This window comes from Sitophilus oryzae, unplaced genomic scaffold, assembly GCF_002938485.1.
Source record: "Sitophilus oryzae breed Bouriz unplaced genomic scaffold, Soryzae_2.0 scaffold_1443_pilon_pilon, whole genome shotgun sequence".
Classification (NCBI taxonomy): domain Eukaryota; kingdom Metazoa; phylum Arthropoda; class Insecta; order Coleoptera; family Curculionidae; genus Sitophilus; species Sitophilus oryzae.
Window position 1 is genome coordinate 649,736 of NW_022146108.1, and position 22,094 is coordinate 671,829.

The 22,094-nt window shown below is 33.5% G+C and overlaps 1 protein-coding gene across 1 annotated transcript in view; it reads left to right on the forward strand.

The window, feature by feature from the left end:
* The window catches only part of LOC115877278, a 168,086-nt gene extending 147,855 nt beyond the window's left edge, over positions 1-20,231 (forward strand). The window contains exon 4 of the mRNA XM_030893414.1: positions 19,358-20,231. Within this exon, the coding sequence (XP_030749274.1) occupies positions 19,358-19,987 (630 nt within the window). The 3' untranslated portion in view covers positions 19,988-20,231. The remainder of the gene's footprint in view (positions 1-19,357) is intronic.
* Positions 20,232-22,094: the final 1,863 nt, after the last annotated feature.

A 22,094-nucleotide genomic window follows, 5' to 3' on the forward strand; every position in this document is an offset into this window, starting at 1 on the left:
CATCCTGACAAACACCTTTATGGCAAAATTGTTCGCGAGTTAGTAGGAAAATTTCACGAAACTGGTTCCGTTATGAATAAAAAGAGGCAGAGGGAAAATCCTGTAGTAAATGAAGCTATGGAGGTATTCGTATTGGGCCAAGTTGCCATGGATAGTACGCTGAGTACAAGAAAATTGGCCAATCAGACCGGCGTGAATCGTACAAAAGTCCAAAGGATATTAAAAAACACAGGTTCTACCCGTACAAAATTCAGTTGGTACAAGAACTTAACGAAGACAATTTTGATCATCGCTTGCAATTTTGTGAAACTATGAGTGAACGAGTGGCGAATGATAATAATTTCCTATTTAATGTGTGTTTTTTGGATGAGTGTACTTTCTTTTTGAACGATGTAGTTAATCGGCACAACTCTCGGTACTGGGCTGAGGACAACCCCAGGGTTTTTCACGAGGTGCACACACAAAACCCGCAGATATTGAACGTGTGGGCTGGTATTTTTAGAAATTCTATTGTGGGTCAGTTTAACGATATTGAGAAGAACTTCAACGCACAAGCCACAGAACAGCTATCTAGCAACTACCGCACCTGATCGTTCAACCTTGTGGCAAGTGAAAAAATGCGTAAACATCTAGAAATAATAAGAAAAAAATCATTTACTCTGATAAATGTTTAAATAAACTTTTCAAATTTCAATACTTCATATTTTCTCAATGGCTCGACCGATTTTCAAAAACGAGGCGGAGAAATATAGAGAATAGAAAGCTCTTTTCATTGCGGCGCCACTTGATCCCCCTTCCCATTTGAAAAAAGTTGGGGGATGACACCCCCGCTGAGATGGTTGAAGATTTTGCAATCATTTTTTAGGCAAAAGTTGTCCCCCTCACAAACAAAATTGACGTGTTTTTGGATTTTTTGAAAAAAAGAATACCCTGGCCGTTATGCCTTGCGGAACATTTTCGATGGGTCACCCTGTATATATTTTTTGAAATAATTTCAAAATACTGCATTAAAATCACACAATCTTAGAAACATTTTATGAGTAGATCAACATGTCGTGTATTATCTGGCCAACGGATCTGAACCAGCGAAAGAAATGCTAGCAAAAAATTGATGTTTTAAAAAGTCCTAATTGCTATAAATTTAATATACTGTTAGTTCATTCTAGCATATCTGTGTTTCTTGCTGCATAAGGCGTAATTTTAATGAAAATTAATGTCATCTTATTAAATAGAACCAGATCAGAACTATTTTTAAAGTTATTTTTAACAAAAAATCTCAGTAAAAATGTCTACCTATTTGGCGATTCATCTCTCCAAGAAAATCCTATACGGGTATTTTGCCACTGCAACAATTTTAACAGGACGTCAACGGTTTTTAGATGTAGGTATCTGTTTTAAAAAAAAACTAAAGTGTTCTCGAATAGTTGCATTTAAATATTTTAAATAGTTTTTTTCTTTATTCTTTGTATTTTTTTGCTTTCAACGACGGAAATGAGAAAAACTTTCCGAAACATTTTTTTGTTAGTTTCGTAACCTAAAATCATCAGTAAACCTAAGGGCTCGAACTCACTGACGACCAGGTCGCAACGACCTGGCCGGATGGATTGCGTTTATAGCTGCGGCCAGATGAACGACCAATTTCAACAGAGTTGTCAGATCTAACAATTTTTTACGTTTTACCAATTAGAAAATATTGTTTCAGAAAGAATCAGAAGTTTCAGAAATATTAAAATATCCGATTTAACTAAAAAGCGAAGTTGCTATTCATGAGCTTATTAACTGTTCTAATATTAAATAATGCATTTAAAATATTCTTGGATTTTTTGTTAATAAATACTGGTGTGGTAAATGGAGTAAGTAAAATCTCCAACACCGACTATACGATAACGTCGTTATTTCCATGTTTTTCAAATCCGCGATGCCTGCTATTCCATCAGTCGTCTGATAACAGAATATGCTACATCCTACGTCTATGTAATTTAATATGTGTAGAGTGAGACATGTAACTCATGAAATTTTCAGCATTATATCAATAAAGGACAAAAACAGTATTGTGCCTAAAGGTGCGTCCAGACTTCGTCATTTTAGCCCGAACGAACCGAGGCCGAACAAAAAGCATTGTGTACGCGCCGCGACCGACAAAAAGGGAGATATTTTCTGTTTCTTTTTTCTACTGATATGGACTTCTACTGATGGCTCTTATCGACTTTAGAAGTAAACATATTAGGGCCATCGTAAAAAAAGGTCGTCAGACACTGGCTCTAAATATAAGCAGGTGGAAAGTTTAGTTTCCAGTTATTTCAATGTTTACAATATAAATTCCTCTTTTTTATTGTTACTGAGAATCTACAACAGTAAATACTTCTATTTTTATGAATGTTTAAGTTACTTTTACTCTTAATTTTTTTAAAAAATAATGTACCTAATAGAAATATAGTCTAATGGACCTGTTTGGAAAACGTTAAATTAAATATAATATTTAAAATACAGTAGTTGTCCTCCCTGTACATGACTACAATACAACTAAAAAAACTAATTTAACAAAAAAAACAAGTGGTTGTAGAAAAACTTTAAATAGGTTTTTTTTATTTTTTAACATCGAAACTCGAAGGTATAATAACAGGTATCATACCAACCATAAATAGAGTATGTCATATCAAAATGTTTTAAATTTTTACTAGAATCGACCCTTGATAAAAAAGGGACTAGATTTAAGTTTCCCTTTGATCCAGTCTGTATACTATTTCTGTGGATTTTCTGCACGTGTGCAAAAAATACACTAAAACACTATATCTTATAGAAAATAAAATATTGTGCGTTGAATTTGACGAATTTCATCTGAAAAATTATTAATTTGGAAGAACCGGCAAAAACCGGCAACAAGCGGCAGAAAATTATAATATTTTAGTGCAGTCTACTGGTCGCAACAACCAACGGACGGCCAGGACGTTAGTGTGCGCGGTATCATTTGATTTAATGGTTTTAGAGGTAGCAGCAGCCTGGCCGGTGCGACCTGGTCGCCAGTGTGTTAGAGCTCTAACTGCTAAAAATTAGTCTCCGTTGGATTAACGCAGCAGTGTTTACAAAAAATGAATATTTTATTTTGTAGATTTTCTTGCAGTGACGAAATCTCATATAGGATTTTTTGGAGAAAAAGTATTGGTATTCCTCGTTTTCCCTGGTGCCTTTTATTTGTACTTTGGAACGTGTCCAGTTCCCTGATTAGAAAAATCGGACGCCACTGTCCTTCCCAACGGTCAAGGAGTTAAAAATGGCGACAAGATAAGACGGTCCAGCGGCCAAGAACGACTTTCCAGGGAACAATGGGACCGTGCCACCCTCGCCACGATATATGTTCCCGACGATTAGATTAAAGACGGGAATAAAAAGGAATTTTCGGGAGCTCCATTCCTTCCTTTGCTTCCCTGCCTCTCCTTTGAGCCAGGTCTCCACCTTGTTCGCGACGAACAATATGAAGGATTAACCTGTCGGCTATATTACGTTGTCGCTCGATCTCGCTACGTGATTCGCGGTGATTGATGGAGACGGGGCCTTAGGGAGCTCGTTTAAGATGGGTTGAGTAGGGGCGGGATATGTGTCTTGAAAACTTGAGACGAATAAAAAAGGGATCTTTTAACTTCTTTTAAGAGTATGGGGATAATATCGGATGTGTATTATACAGGGTTGTGCCAATTGAATTTAGGAGACTTCGACAGTATATTTTGCAGATAAAAATAAGTAAATAGGTTCGTATAAATGTATGTCATAAAATGCGTCATTCGGAGATAGAGGGTAATTGGAAAAAACCGAAATAAAAATAAAACTTCCACACCCTGTATGTCCGAAACGAGGCATTTTAGGACATACATTTATGCGAACTTTTTTACTTAATTTTATCTGTTTTATCGGCAGAATATGCTGCTGAAGTTTCCCGAATAAAATTCGAACCAACCTGTATAAATAATGATTATGCCTTTGTGGCTTGTTTATTTCTTGGAAAAATACTGGCAGAAAGAGTGCCTATTATTATATTTCGCTCTTATAGGCTTTCTATTAGTGATACCAACAAGAATAAAAACAATATTATTTTCAGATATCCACATGTCTATAGTTATTGCTTTTATATAATTTAAAATAGTTTTTAAAGCGACGAGTTGAGTTGTAAGTCTAAGTAAAATATATATCATTAGCTAATATGTTTTCTATTAGGACGGCTATAGGTATAGCGGATTCAAGGCTTTAAAGCAGGACGCACATTATCGCGGAACGGAATGGATCGGAACGGATCGCAATGGAACGGAAATTTTAATAAGTATATAATTAAGTTAGAGGCCGCACACTACCGCGGATCGGAGCCGCGAGGAATGGATCGGAACGGAAGGGAATCGCTGGGATAGCTTGCCGAGCGAATTTTTTTCGTGGTTCCACAGTCCCTTCCAGTTTTCAATAGAATGTTTACAAAATACGCACGATGCACAAGAATTTTAGACAGGTTAGAGCAAGTAGTTATTTATATTAACGTTATATTATCACACAGTTCTGTGTTTGTGGATGCGATGAATGAAGAACAATTGATTAATTTTATTCGTGGTTATCCACATCTTTATTTATTGAGTGATAAAAATTATCATAATCAACAAATGAAAGAAAATGCATGGGATGAAATTTCTCGAGAAATAAAAATGCCGGGTAGGTAAAAAGCATTCTAACTATATTTATTATGATAATATAACCATTTTTTTGTCGTATAACAAAACATTATTGCAATTATCTTTCATTTTGCCAAGGAACAAGTCCTTCAGGCGAATTGAAATATTCTGCGAATCTGTCTCGAATATTCATTGCACCACGAGTAGAATTAGCTCCCATATTTCTCAGCATCTGTAATCCTTGTGGCACTTCAGTTTTCTCTAGCTCACCAGGTGCCAAGAACATTTATCATTTCTTAAAAAGTTGTGCAAGCAAGTAGCTGCCATAATTATTATGTCAAGATGTTCAGGAATAACGTTTAATGTTTTTAAAAAAATTCTAAACTTTTTACAAAGTAGCCCAAATGGGTTTTCGCTACATCGTCTAGCTCTGCTATGTCGGTAGTTGTAAATTTTTTTAATGTTGTTGTTTCGAAGTTGAACTCCAGGATATGGACGCCATAGATTTGCACTTAGAGGGAAAGCTTCATCCCCTACAATTACATGAGGCATCAAAATATCACTTCCAGGCAACATTTTTGGTCCAGGTATTTTCAACGTACCACCATTTAAAGCTTTTCCTAGTGCAGAATTTTTGAAAATCCCTCCATCGCTATTTTTACCGAAAGCTCCTACATCAACGGTAATAAATCTTAAGTCAGCATCGACTAGCGCCATCAGGACCACACTAAATTGTTTTTTATATTTAAAATAAGTTGAGCCACTATTTGGTGGTTTTTCCGTTACAACATGCTTCCCATCCAAAGCACCTATACAGTTTGGATAATTCCATTTTGTACAGAAATCGTTTTCTATATTTTGCCACTGTTCAGTTGTTGGTGATGGCATCACAATGGAATGGAGTTTTGACCAAATTTCAGCACAAACTTCATAAACGATGCTTCGAACTGCTAACTCCCCTAGTCTGTAGCTAAACGCCGAACTAACAAATGAATCACCATGTCCCAAAAACCTGAAAAAAATATTAATATTAGATCTCTTTTTAGTTGATGATTGTAAGAAAAAATGGAAAAATTTAAAAGATTGCTACAGGAAATCAAAAGCCAAAAAACGCGGTAAAAGTGGGGATTCTGCAGATTGTATCCCAAAAAAATGGAAATATGAAGATGAAATGAATTTTCTTCTTCCAAACCTGAAGGAAAGGCCTCAAAAATCAAACATAGGTTTACCGACTGAGACTGAGGATCCAATTAATGTACAAAGTGAAATTTTTGAGGATGAAGGTACTCAAAATGCATTACTTGATGAAACGGCTGTTTTGTCGCCTCACTCAAAAAGACTTTCATCACCTCAACCAGGTATTATTACACACTTAATACCAAGTTCTTCAAATACATCAACTGTCACTAAACCAAAACGCCTCTCAAAACCTGAATTAAAATCAGCAGAAGTGTTACAAAAGTTTTTAGAAAACAACGAAAAACGTAAAAAGGCGGATCATTTAACAAAATTTTTTGATAAATTTTACTGAAGCTGTGGTTGGTTCCTTGTGAAACATCGTTGAAATATTAGTATTTTAATAAAGCACGCTTTTAGATGTTTCAAAAAACTTTTAATAAGAGTAACTTTAACTCTACATATATGTTTCGGCTTGTTAGGCCTTTTTCAAGAGTTTTTTAAGAACTAATCGTCTAACTACACTGTAACTATATATATATATATATATATATATATATATATATATATATATATATATATATATATATATATAGGGGTATATTCATAGAGTTTACAATAGCAGGGTAATAACAAAATGTGTTTAGAAATCCTTGTTGGTCGTTAACATTATTTTCGTTGTTAACAGATTTTAGTATTTCTAACTGTTCAATGTAATTTAGGCGTCTACCTTTTGTTTCTCTGTGTAGTAACTTAATTAATTTTAGAATGAAAACTCAATTAAGTTACTACACAGAGAAACAAAAGGTAGACGCTTAAATTACATTGAACAGTTAGAAATACTAAAATCTGTTAAAAACGAAAATAATGTTAACGACCAACAAGGATTTCTAAACACATTTTTTATTACCCCTATTGTAAACTCTCTGAACCCACCCCCATAGCAAATATATATATATATAGTTACAGTGTAGTTAGACGATTAGTTCTTAAAAAACTCTTGAAAAAGGCCTAACAAGCCGAAACATATATGTAGAGTTAAAGTTACTCTTATTAAAAGTTTTTTGAAACATCTAAAAGCGTGCTTTATTAAAATACTAAAATTTTTTGAATCCGCTGAAGAAACGACACGATCTTTGCCAACTGAACTACAAATTGAAGTAAAACATCGAATTTCAATGTTGCTTAATGAATTCGAGCTGAAAGCAGTGAAAAAACCAAGTTTAAGTGCTGATGTGGTTGAAAGTACTGACAAATCAACAAACACTGATGACTATTCGGTAACAATTGATAACAATTATATGTATACGAATTTGTAAAATAAACTTTATAAAACTGTGTACATACTTACTTTAATGCCAACGCCAAGTTTTCTTCTGCACTTATAGCTTTTCGATAAGTCGTATCTTGTTTCTGAATGTCAAAAATTTTTAACAAATCGTAAAATTTTTCGCTAGACATCCGAAAGTACTTGAAAAATTTTTGCTCGTCTTCTAATAGGTCTGGGAATAGATGATGAAATTCGCCATATTCTTGCCTTTTCAAGTTAATTTCATGGACCCATTTGCGTTTTTTTGTGAATTTCTCTTTCAACTTCTTCTTCTTCTAAAAATACACACAATGTCACAAATTCTTCGTCTGAAGTATCCATCGCAAAAGAACAACACACACTAAAACCAAGCCGGTCTAGTCGTTAATTACTCAAATATGTACAAATAAATTTTTCCGGGGAAGTCCGCGCTAATGTGCGGTGATTCAAAATTTCCATTCTATTTCGTTCCGATCCGATACGTTCCGATCCATTCCGTTCCGCGATAATGTGCGTCCTGCTGAAAAATCCATTATTTTCCACAATAGTAAGAGTTTGAATATCCGAAATAATTATTATTAGCATTTTTTTCCGATTATTAGTTAAACCGGGCCCAAACAATACACTTTTTCAAACTAGACATTATGTCGCACAAAAACTTAAAAGATGCACAATAACACAATACTACCACAATTTATTAGGTGCTACAGTTTATTTTCGGTGACAATACGCTACTAAAAAGTAAAAGAAAATATATTTTTTATCTCAGTGACCGGCCCCCGACATATAAATAATAAATAACGAGTTCATTTAAAAAAGCCGCCCGTATTTCCTAGAATTACTTGTTTTCATTTGGTCTGAAAGGTTGCCAGATTAATTTCAAAGTAGGAGTCAATCGGAGTTAAAGAAACAAAATCAGCACAATATAAAGCGAAACCTATGAAAATTTTATTTCTCGCATCAAATTATACACGAAAATATTAGAAATTATTAAAAAAGTGTTTAAAATAATTATTTGTTTATATTACAATATTATTCATGTCATTCAGGTACATGACAACAGTGTACAGAAAGCAAGTAACACCCAGCACCGAGCATTAATTCAGGTATCGATCGAAATATTATACAGAGAAAATTTTATGATGCAGGATTCCTCGGTTGATCATCCGATTATTGGAATCCTCGAGGATAAATACTCGAGGATCGCAATCATGGGCCGAAAACTGAATACTCCGAACCAATGGGCACCTACCCCAGTATCCTTCAGGCAGAAATTTGCGCTATCGAAAGATGCGTACAATTTATCTTAGATAGGAACTATCGAAAACAGGAAATTGCCATCCTATCCGATAGTCAAGCAGCACTTAACACGATCAACTCAGTAACCATCAATTCGAAGTTGGTCAAAGAATGCCTGGAGAAGCTCAACAAATTAGGCAAAGAAAATAAAGTCCTCCTACTCTGGGTGCCTGCTCACTAAGGGATAGAAGGCAATGAAAAAGCAAATGATCTAGCTAGAAAAGGAGCGAACACTCCACTAACTGGACCAGAACCGTTCTGTTTTCCAAACGGGAACCAACTGAAAGCGGAACTGAAGAATCTGGAAGACTCCATCCGTAACTTGGAATGGGTGTCCTCCAACGGTCTAAGGACACTCGAAAAAGTTCCTTAGAACTTATGACCGAGAAAAATCAAAAGTTTTCCTTGATTTAAGTAAAAACAATCTTTGGATTGTCACGGGGTTTCTAACAGGACACTGTCTCCTCAACGAACACCTCAGTAAGATGAAACTGAGAAACAACGGCGAATGCAGATTTTGTGGGGAAAATGGGGAAACACCAGAACACCTTATCACTGAGTGTGCCGAGACGACGACCATTCGTGCCATGAACCTTGGTACGTCTGATGTCGAGGATGGAGAGCTGGCCTCTGTGGAGCCGTCTCAGATACTGGCTTTTCTTAAAGCCCTGAGACTGTATGATGAGTTATAACTCGTTATAACTCAAGAAAGGGGAACACACAATAGATCTATAAAGTCGCGGTGATTAACTCCCCTCCTAAACATTCTACATTCTACATCGCAATCAATCTATATCATCTCTCGTTATTGGATATGATATCTGTATGATTTTCTCAGACACTACGAAATGCTTATTCTTTGGTTTTGGTTAAGAGATTTTTAATAGAAATATTAAGATGAAAATTAACTAGTTAATTAATTAATTAATTTTTGAAACTTTTAATAACTTTATTTACATTTTGGTAAATATAAAACATATATAAATACATATAAACCATACGAATTTAATATCGAGTTTAAAAACTTCTCTGCCCGTTTGGAGCGAGAAATTTGTAAATACCGCAATTAAACGATTTTGGCGCGCGAGGGCGGTAGTATTTTATAAGTAACCCCACGGCCATAAAACGAATTGTTTTAGATGCTTTTTACGTACCATTTAGTACGGTTATTCGTTTTTTAGTGCGCTATTTTTATGTAACGTTTTCTAAAGCGATAAAATCAAACGGTAAAGATATATAGCGGCCATTAAAACCAACAAGGACTCGAAAATAATTATTTAGTTTTTTATCGTTTGGACAAAAACCGTAAAATTAAAATATAGACTAATAAAAAGTGTTCAGAGACTTTGATAATGTTATAATAATTTGTTTTGTAAGTTTTTTTTTAACATCTCTCGAATGGTTTAAGTCGTATCTGAGCAACAGAAGTCAACTTGTGAGGGTGGCTACCACGTTGTCTTCTAGCAAGCCAATAGAATGTGGAGTACCACAAGGTAGTGATGGGCAAAACTGTTATTTTTAGATAACAGTTGAAACTGTTATAGTTATTTATAAAAAACAGCTTAAAATAACAGCTTAAAAATAACAAGTTTCTTTATTTTACTGCTAAATATCTGAAAGAGTATGAGGCGGTCACCGCCAGGCGTATTAACGCAGTTGCAAGTTGCAACAATGACGTGCTCGATGGTAGTATTTCCAGGGTGTCAAAACATTTCTAAATATCGATTGTTATCTAAAATACCTCTCTAAAAACGGTGGTTGTTTACAATAAGCGCTGTTTACAAATTGCGATATAAAAAGCCAAAATTCCGCCACTCGTCTATACCTATACATTCCGATCTACCTACGCCCTGCCCCTCGATCCGGGTAGATCCTGAATTGCGTAGCAGTGTACAGGGTGCATCTCAGTCGACGGGCGAGAAGCTCTTAGTTATGATTTTACCATTTGCGGTCAAAAAATAGCAATATAAGAAAATGTGTAGTATATTCTTCATAAGTAAACCAACTACACACTAGAGTTCGAATTAATTTTACACTTAAACTAGCGTGTACCCGCGACTTCGTTCGCGTCGAATTAATAATTTCTAATGGTGATGATAAAGCAAAACAAGAATTTCCATTAACATACAAACTGGATAAAATTTTCTCACATTTGCCAAAAATAAGCTTTCTAACGTCGGCAGTTTAAGCAGAATCGTGCTTAATCAATTACTCAACTTTTTGGAACACCCTGTATGATTTATTAAAAAATTTCAAAATATGTAAAAAAAAAACAAAATAAATTATGCGTGTCCAGACGTTTTCCGAAAGACTAACCGTTTTTAAATAACAAATATTGTAATATTTGAGGGGCGTTTTCACCCTGTTGGAACTTGAGATTCGATTGAGTACCCCTCCTTATCGAACCTAAACCCCACAGTCAATCCGTTTGCCAAAAATCAGCTTTAAACGTCAAGCAGTTTAAGCAGAATAGTGATTACTCAATGGTCATATTTCATGAAACACCCTGTATATATTTTTAAAAAATCTTAAAATATGTAAAACAACATAATAAAATATACGTGTTTTAAGAGTTTTTCCGAAAAACTCACCGGTTTTTAAATAAAAAATATTCTAATATTTGAGAGTAGTTTCACCCGCTTAGAATTCGAGTTTCGAAAAATCCCTTCTTATCGAACCTCTACACACTAAAGTCAATCCGTTTTCCAAAAATCAGCTTTTTACGTCAAGGGCTTTAAGCAGGATCGTGATTAATCAATGACCAGATTTTTCAAAACACCCTGTATACATTTTTAAAAAATCTTAAAATATTCTGAAAATTTTTCAGAATAAACAAATACCTAAATATTGAAACTTAATAAGTAAGTACTGAAACATACAGCGCCATAATATCTCGACCTCCGTCCGTTATGCTCGTAAAAGGTTGAAACAGAATGTATCTAAAACAACTGATGCGTTATTCCCCAACCTGTTTCAAACCTCCATTGACAATCGACCGATGCAGCAGCGTTCCCTTCCTACTCCGATTATCTCGACAGCCGCCCTGTTATGCTCGTAACAGGTTGAAAAACAACATATCTAAAATGACTGCTTCTCCAACCCGTTGCGAGCCTCCATCGACAATCGACCGATGCAGCAGCGTTTCTTTCCCACTCCTGTTATCTCGACCGCCAGGCGTTATGCCCGAAACTGTTTCAAAAAACCTGCTTCTTTTATATCCTATTATTTTTAAGCTGTTGCAAACCCAATACGACCATCGACGGTTTCGACCGAAGCAGCTACGTTCGCCGTAGCGCTTTCCCCACTCCGTTGTCCGTTGTCTCGCCGCCTGTATCGATGGTTTACGAAATAACATGTTTTCCATCCATACTAGTTGTTTTTTGGAATTGCTTCGAGCAGCATAGAATTTCGTGGTGGTGCAGAGCGGCGACTTCGTTTTTCGTTTCACGAGCGGCTGATCTCTACGTGTCGTTATTTTATATCTGTTATTTTTTAGAAGTAGTAACGGTTGCGTTATGTTATTTATAAATAATTGTTATAAAATAACAGATAGTTAAATAACAACCCATCACAACCACAAGGCTCAGTACTAGGCCCTATGTTGTTTTTTCTTTTTATTAACGACATTGCTAACATAAACATCAGTGGCAAAATATGTCTTTTTGCGGACGACACTAGCTCCACTTGGAGCAACAAGGACGTCACGGCACTTCATAGGATTATATCAAATGACTTAATCACCATTAAATATTTTGGTGCGATTAGAACCTTCTGTGTCTCAACATTTCTAAAACTAAAGCTTTGTCGTAAAACCCGCTGCAGCCTTTTGTACTTAACAACACCACCATTGACGTCGTAAAATCGGTAAAATTCTTAGGGTTTGTTGTAGACAATTCTCTGAAATGGGACATGCATATCGAAGCTTTGTCGAAAAAATTATGCTCTGCGTGTTGTGCATTAAGATCTGTTTCTAAGGAGCTTAACTTGTCAGTGGCTAGAACTGTTTATTATGAACTTTTTGAGTCGCACCTCAGGTATGCCCTTCCATTCTGGGGTACGTGTTGTGCGTCTCAATTTGACCACATTTTCAAGCTCCAGAAGAGAGCTGTTCGATATTCACTGGGACTAAACAGCAGAACTCATTGCCGGGACTTTTTTAAAGAATTAAAAATATTGACTCTTCCTTCCTTATGTATCAGCTTCTCAAGAAAGGCCATCTCACACTTATCCACTCAGGAACGCGGAGCAAGATGTTTATCTACCTAACCCACGCTCAGAGTTAGTTAAAAGTTCAATATTATACAACTCGAAAAAAATGCACAATCACCTGCCATTTGAAATCAAATCCATAACATCATTTTCTTCATTTCGCAAAGCATTGAAATCTTATTTACTAGACAAGGCTTTCTACGCCGTAAATGACTTATATTTTGGTAATCGAATTTGATCTTGTAAACACTGGTTTAATGTTTGCTATTACTATATTTACAAATGATATCGAAATAAATGTATCTAGAGGTCATTGATATTTGCTATAAACTAACCAAATATTTTTGAATACTATTTTTATTTTTTTTATTCTTTGACATTGTAAACATTTATAAATGTTTATTTTAAACAATAAGACTGACAATGTTATTTGTATAATGTTTTGTATTCTCTTTTGTTTGTTTACATTACCTTTGTCTACAAATTGTAACATTTTTTGACAACAAAGGCATTTATTTTTTTATGTTCAACAATCGTTCAATGTTACGTCATCATAATTTATCATATATGCGTTTTAGGGTGTGTCTGAGATCAGTTCATATTGCTTAGAGACAATGTCAGTCCAGGAAAAATGTTATTTCATAGTTCATCACGGTCAGTAGGCCATGATTATTTGAAACCAGTAAATGTTAAACAAACCAATACTGACTTTGGTACGACAGATGTACAATATGATCGAAAAAAAAAATCAGCGTCAGCGATGGCTGTGAAATGGAGATCGTTTTATATGTAAAATCATCTAGAGGATGCCATCGATATTCATTTCCAAGCCAACTGGACGCCGTTTGCTTTTTTGTTTGATCATACGGTATTTTTGGTAGCCATTTTAACTATAAAAAAGTAAAAAGCTTAATTTTATTCAATACTTTACCATTTTTATAAAGAAATAAAAATATATGCAGATCATATTAATTCGGGTACACAATTTCATAAAATCTGCATATTCCGGATAAAACTTTTATATTAATAAAATTTTGTGGACCCCAAAAGTGTTACCTAAAATCGAATAAAACGTGCAACTAAAATAGCTATTTATGTAACTAGTACCTAAAATGATGTTTTTTAGGACGAATCATTACTGTTTGCGGACGAGGCGTTAGAATTCGAGTTTCATGAAAATCAAATACGAACCTCTACACCCTAAAAGTCAATCTGTTTTCCAAAATCAGCTTTTTACGTCAAATTCAAACATATTTCTCCTACAAAAGGAAACTTTAATGGGGATCAAGAAAATAATATAATAACTTCCTGTGGTTTCTTTTTCTTTAATGATTAAGGATGAGGAAGTTGTTAATGAATGGAATATAAAGACAGGCAGCTTTAAAACTAAAGTGAAGATCTCATTATAAATTATATTTATGGAATATTTGAACTTCCTTATCTAATTGAGGATATTATATGAGAAATACAGGGTGCTACAAATTCGAGTTACGAGCATTGGTATCTCGATAACCGTAATAGATACGAACATTGTTAAATTGGGACAAAGTTGCGTGCAGTGTTCAAGAAGATGCCATCATATTTTTTAATTTCAAGACTTGCGAAGTTTTTTGAAAAAAAGGATTTTTATGAAAATCAATTTTATTTTTTCTTGTCATTAATTTTTAGAAAATCAAAAACTAATTGCACATTCTCATAGAAACTTTATTTGGGCTCTCTGACAGTATTTTTAGATTTTCATATTAGTTGATACTTTGTGAGATACAGAGGCCAACTTAATTTTTATTTTTAATACGGACCTACATTTTTTTTTTCAGGTTTTGAAAGAACTCGGTTTCCTGAGTACAATAATGTAACGAAATCAAGAGATTAATTTACTTAAAATTTCTTTACATTTTATCATTTCACTAGCACTAAAATCGAAGATTGTAACGTTTAAACGCAATATCTTGAAACCGTTTAGTTGTTTAGAACTAAACGAAGAGCACCTTTTTAACAAGCTCATAACTTTATATCGTCAGTGAAACGTGATTACCGTGCAACTCCATTTTCATTTGGGAAGATGCCATCGATTAGCAGCGTTTTAAAGATAGAAAAAACGAATATACAGGTCGTAGTTCTGCTACTCTTGCTGCAGATGCAGATGTGGATTTTACATCGCTGAAACGCCTAGGAGGTTGGAGGTAAAAATTTTAATATTTTCCGATCTTGTTCTAAACAAATAATAATTATTTAGGTCGTCCGCCAGTGGCCGAAGGTTACATAGAAGAATCTATTGAGAAAAAGAAGAAAGTTTGCAAACTGCTAATGGGGAGAAAGAAAATCGCGACCACTTCCACGGATGTATTACCAAGTACATCATCGTTCGCATTTACTCCACCTCATCAGAAAGTAAATTTACCTGCCAATGAGGAGTCGTTTCGATTGCAGATGCAAGTTTTTCAAAATGCACAAAATTGTTCATTTCATTTTTATTTTTCCAAACAAAGTTATCTCTACATTGAGCAATTTATGGGCGTAAAATAAATACAATGGAATAATATTATATATTTTAATATTGTTAGTAATAATATCGCTTACTTGTAGAAAAATAAATAAGTTTCATCACTAGCCGTGGCCAAAAATAATTACTTAATCAATTTTATTTTTTCTCTTCAACGTTTTTTCACACAAATGATTCCAAGTTCGGCCTGCTACCGTTGTCGTAAAAAAAATAGGCTCAGCATCCTGCCTTTAAACAAAAATCGACCAATTTGCAAGTGGCCAATGTAATATCATTTTACTAGATTTCTATCCAGAATATAGAGCTATATGCAGGAAAAATCTACCATATCTTCTAAGAACTATAAGTTAAATTTGTAAATTATTTTATACATTTTGTACAAAATGGCGCTATTTTAGTTCATTAAAAATGCATTAAAAATTTATTCGTTTTGGAATTGTGTATTTTAGCTCCAGACCTTCGATATTACAAAAATATACTAGCGTGTACCAGCGACTTCGTTCGCGTCGAATTAATCATTTGTAATGGTGATGATAAAGCAAAGCAAGAATTTCCATTAACATACAAACTGTATAAAATTTTCTCACATTTATGTCAGCATGAGGAAAAACAATATGGCGATATTATTACACAACTTATTAACGTAATATTTGAGGGGTAGTTTCATCTCGTTGGAATTTGGCTTTCGAAAAATCCGTTTACCAAAAATAAGCTTTTTACGTCAAGCAGTTTAAGCAGAATCGTGGTTAAGAAATTACCCAACTTTTTGCAACACCCTGTATGATTTTTTAAAAAATTTCAAAATACGTAAAAAAACAAATAAATTATGCTTGTCCAAGCGTTTTCCCGAAAGACTAACCGTTTTTTAAATAATAAATATTGTAATATTTGAGGGGCTTTTTCACCGTTTTGGAATTTGAGATTCGAGAAACCCCTCCTTATCGAACCTCTACACCCCACAGTCAATCCGTTTACCAAAGATCAGCTTTAAACGTCAAGCAGTTTAAGCAGAATCGTGAATACTCAACGGTCATATTTTATGAAACACCCTGTATAAATTTATAAAAAATCTTAAAATATGTAAAACAACAAAATAAAATATACGTGTTTAAGAGTTCTTCCGAAGAATAATTTAATATACAAACAAAATATTTTAATATTTAAGGGATAGTTTCGCCCCCTTAGAATTCGAGTTTCGAAAAATCCCTTCTTATCGAACCTCTACACCCTAAAGTCAATCTGTTTTCCAAAAATCAGCTTTTTACGTCAAGCGCTTTAAGCAGGATCGTGATTAATCAACGACCAGATTTTTCGAAACACCCTGTATACATTTTTAAAAAATCTTAAAATATGTAAAAAAATAAAATATACGTGTTTAAGCGTTTTTTTCGGAAACTTGACCGTTTTTTAAATAAAAAATTTTGTAATATTTGAGGGGTTGTTTCACCCTCTTGGAATTGGAATTTCGAAAAATCCCTTCTTATCGAACCTCTACACCCTAGAATCAACCTGTATGCCAAAATTGAGCTTCTTACGTTGAGTGATTTGAGCAGGATCGTGATTAATCAGTATGTCAATAACTTAAGGATTTTATATATTATTCATAACCATCTATACTAATATGATATTCATAACCATCTATACTATCATATTTTTTTAAAATTGAATTGATTATTTCTAAATCTGTTTGAGTAATAGGTATTCAATTCCATTTTCAAAATTTCAAGCAATAAAGGTTGCTATCTCCAGAAGTATATTTTTATTTCTTATTTCTGCAAGACGAATATCTGCTATCTCCCTATTATGTCTGAAAAAATTAAAGTAACACGAAATATTGAGTTTTATTGTTTCAGCAAATAAAATTATTATCTCTTTATCATATTAACGCATGAATATACTTCTTACATGTGTACCTACATATTTTTACCGTTTTTTATGAAGTATTTGAATAATGGAGTTAGCAGTTTATCACATTTCACTGACGATATGACACTATTGTTTGACACCCTGTATATTGAAAGCAAAAAACCCTGTATAAAAAATAAATCGAAAGGAATTAAAAATCTAAAAGAGTTAATTTCCTTTCTCTGCTTACTTTTTTTAACACTTTTGTAGTTATGGTATTAATTTCAAATACAATTTTTGTCAGAAAGCAATACACGATTCATTAAATCCAAACATTTTCTTCAGAAATTCTATTCCTTTTCCCAGGGCACCTTAAACAATTTTTTTCCGTAACAAATTTTATTTTATAACGGTACAAAGGACGCTTCATAAATAAATTTTCCGCGCAATATTTCTGTAAAAATACGGAAGAGAAACGCGCGAAACAAGAGATAGAGTTTTGTTTCTTTGTTTTTCATTACGGCTTTTTAATTTTCTCCGCTAGACGTCGCCATTCACTGCCTCGCTCGGGGATTAAGCTCGTTCCCAACGTTATGCTTCTGACAAGGAGATTATAAGCGTTAATAAATGCCTTAATTAAATCTTAATCGCCACGTATTAATTTGGATTTTTTTTCGATTTTTTTATTGCAAAATGAAATATTTTACAAAATATCTACTTATTTAGTAAGCAATGCTCTTCGACAATGACATTTTTATATACTACTAGCGTGTACCCACGACTTCGTTCGCGTCGAATTAATAATTTGTAATGGTGATGATAAAGCAAAACAAGAATTTCCATTGATATACAAAGTGGATACAATTTTCTCACATTTATGTCAGCATGAGAAAAAACAATATGGCGATATTATTATATAACTTGGTAATATTTGAGGGGTAGTTTAATCTCGTTGGAATTTGACTTTCGAAAAATCCGATTGGCAAAAATAAGCTTTTCACGTCAAGCAGTTTAAGCAGGATCGTGGTTAATCAATTACTCAACTTTTTGGAACACCCTGTATGATTTTTTAAAAAATTTCGAAATATGTAAAAAAACAAAATAAATTATGCGTGTCCAAGCGTTTTCCCGAAAGACTAACCGTTTTTTAATTAACAAATATTGTAATATTTGAGGGGCGTTTTCACCCTCTTGGAATTTGAGATTCGAGAAACCCCTCCTTATCGAACCTCTACACCCCACAGTCAATCCGTTTGTCAAAATTAGCTTTAAACGTCAAGAATCGTGATCACTCAATGGTCATATTTTATGAAACACCCTGTATAAATTTTTAAAAATCTTAAAATATGTAAAACAACAAAATAAAATATACCTGTTTTAGATTTTTATCGAAAAACTCACCGGTTTTTAAATAAAAAATATTTTAGTATTTGAAGGATAGTTTCACCCCCTTAGAATTCGAGTTTCGAAAAATCCCTTCTTTACGAACCTCTATACCCTAAAGTCAATCTGTTATCCAAAAATCAGCTTTTTATATCAAGTGCTTTAAGCAGCGTCGTGATTAATCAATGACCAGATTTTTCGAAACACCCTGTATACATTTATAAAAAATCTTAAAATATATAAAAAACAAACTAAAATATACGTGTTTAAGCGTTTTTTCGGAAACTTGGCCGTTTTTTAAATAAAAATTTTGTAATATTTGAGGGGTGGTTTCACCCCTCAAATAACCCCTTGGAACTGGAATTTCAAAAAAACCCTCCTTATCGAACCTCTACACCCTAGAATCAACTTCTATGCCAAAATTGAGCTTCTTACTTTGAGTGGTTTGAGCAGGATCGTGATTAATGAGTGAGTCACTTAAGGATTTTATATATTAGTTTGCTTATTTCGCTAAAAAATAATAAAAAAAACTGTATAAATAAAAAAACTGTTAAATATTTAGTATTAAAAACTTTGATACCCTTGGAGAAATGAAGCCTTAAAATATTTACAGCAATTTCAAAAAATTGAAAATATTTCAAAAACGGTGAGGATTAAGCATGATAAAACTTAATCAAATTTACTTTTATTTCAGTCGAAGAATCTAAAAATAGAATAATATACAGAGTGTTCTATTTAAAAAATAGATAACTTTGATATTTTTTATTTATTTGGGACACTCCGTATTTTGTAAAAATATTTTTAAAACTGTAGCTTTAATAGTCCTTCAACGAACCCAAAACTTACAATTTGTAAAAATCTAATCGTTTAGCTGCAATATTCCACGTCGTATGTGGTGAATATTCCTGTATATCAATATACAATAATTATTAAAATATGTAATACACAGGGTAGTAAGAATTCACAAATTCCCTTTTGTTCCAGGTATGCAAGATGGTACCAGGCGGCGAGCGCAAGATCCGCGAGCACCAAATCTCCACCGAGTACCTCATCCGACACACCAAACCCCGCCCAACGTACGAACCAGTTGGTGCTGAACAACAGGTTCCCCTAGAGCAGTTCGAAGTCGACGAACACGGTCCCATTCTCAGCAAAACACCCCCCGACGTTTGCACTACCAACAGATGCCAAGACTTTGCCACCAGCAGCGACCTATCCAGTGCCGGAACTCTGGAGATCAACTATTGCTCAGCTGGTGCAAGTTGTACCGGACATTCCCAGGTCTCCGGTGGAGGGCTTGCAGGACAAACCATCCCCATCACGATAAAAAATCGAAATTTTGTTACTCCAGTAGGATTTTCGAATACCCCAACCTCTAAGTACGGTACTTTACCGGGTACAACTCTCCACCAAGGGTTTCTGGGTGTTTCTGATTTAGGTTCGTCAAGTTCGAACAGCTCTAGCGGGTATTGCGGAAAGAGCAAAACGTTGCAACACCAGAAAATTAAGAAGCAGTCCAAACCTGAGACGTTCTACGTACCGGATGGTTCGTTCGAAGGGTTCGGTAAGCAAAGAACGAACAGTGCTCTGAGCTACTCGGGTAGTGCGGTATGACAGCTAGAGATGGAAGGTGGTGACGTGATATTCTAAAGTTTCGAATGATTGTAGTGAACGAGAACGTTTTTTTAAAGTGAAAAGTTAAATAAGGTTAAATCAAGTTTTATTTAATTTGTTTATTATTGAATTTATATGTGAGGGTTAACTTTTTAGGAAAATCTGCATATTGGGTTTCATATTATAGATTTTCACTCCAATCTGGGGAGTAATAGGAATATATTTTTTTTTATAAAAATATACAGGGTGGCGCACCTCATTCGCCTCAGTAAAATTAAACATGTTGACTAAATAGTTACTAGACTAAAATCATAAATTTAAAATGGTTTTGTGTTAAAAGTTCAACAGAAACTGTTTTATCATTATAATGACATGTATTAACTATTTCCATTCTAAATATCTTGACAACGGTTGTTCGTAGCGATTTTTCCGAAGAGACATTTTTTATGTAGAAAACTATGGAAATGTGTATTTTTTGAGTCACATGTAGGTGGCGCCGCCTACAAATACGAGTCATATTAACATCAAAATCCAATTTCTCATTTCAAAAACACTTCCAGACACTAATTTTCATCCAAATATTGACGTTACTTCAGAAACTATTCGGAAAGTATCAAAATAAAAATGAAACTTCTACACCCTGTATCTCCAAAACTAAGCATTTTAGAACATACATTTATACGAAACTTTTTACTTAATTTTAACTGCAGAATATGCTGCCGAAATTTCCTGGATACAGTTCGGACCACTCTGTATTTTATAATTGTTACTAAAGTCAAAAGTGCGAGTTGGAAACCTAATATGAAGTTTTTTTCTGAATAGTAGACCGTCCTGTATATTGTTAATAGTATGTGATTATAATAATTTATTGAAAGGCTTAATTGAATTTCTATGAAACATATGATTTTATATTTTGAGAAGCATATACATATGTTCAGAAATAGAATTTTTTTAATTAAGTAATAATCTCATATGTTTCCAAGTTTAAAAGAGTACCTACATTCAATATTATTAACCCTAACGTTTTCAAAAATTAAAAAAAATTAACAATATATTATACAGTTTCCAGTTATTACCACAGTTTATTCAAAGCCAAGGTACACCAAATACAAATAAATAAATTAGGTATGTACTTGAACAGCAACATTACAGTCATATAACATATTATTAGTACAATATGATCGAAAAAACGGCGTCAGCGATGGATATGAAATGAAGATCGCTGTCATTTTATATGTAAAATTACAAGGGGAATGTCATCGATAGTCATTTCCCAGCCAACTGTTTTTTTTTTCGATCATACGGTATTACTGTAGTATTACTGTTTCTATTTTTTTTCTTATATCTCTTCAAGTATATTGAACATCCTGTATTTAAAATTCTAGTAATAAGTTTGAATTAAGGTACTTTTTTATAAAAACAATTTTGTTCGTTATAAGTATACGATTAAAATAGATTCAATATCAAACTGTAAAAAGAAAATTCTTAAGAATTGCGAGTAGGAATACGTTTAAAAAAGAAATATATTAAAATCCATAACATGGATATGTCTAAAAACATAAATTAAAAAGATTTGATTACTTTAGTAATTCTAGATTAAATTAAACCAACAAAAAGGGACTATTGTTATTTTTATATCGTTAACAAAAATGGTTTTGACAAATCAGATATTCATATCGTCTAAGTATCTATAAACTATTTATTAATAATGAATGTTTTAAACATTTTAAATAATTACGTCGGAATAGAATACTATTCAACCGATAGATTGTAAAAAGAAAATTTAAGAAAAACGTAAAATAATTGTAAATTGCTGTGATATACATTATTTACTATCATTCATGTATATTACCGATATATACACAGTGTAAAAATGTGATTTGTTATATAATTTATTTGTTATTAAGCGAAAATAAAGTTATTTAAACAAAGCGACTATGTGTTTTAATAGACTTATATTTTTTCCTTAGTTTTATTTCTTATAGGTGTATAAATTTCAAGGCTAGAATCTCTACAACTGAATGGTAACTATATAGTTTGATGTATGATAAAACGACGTATGATGACAGCGTTAAGGCTTAAAAATTACGGTCAATAACATTTATCT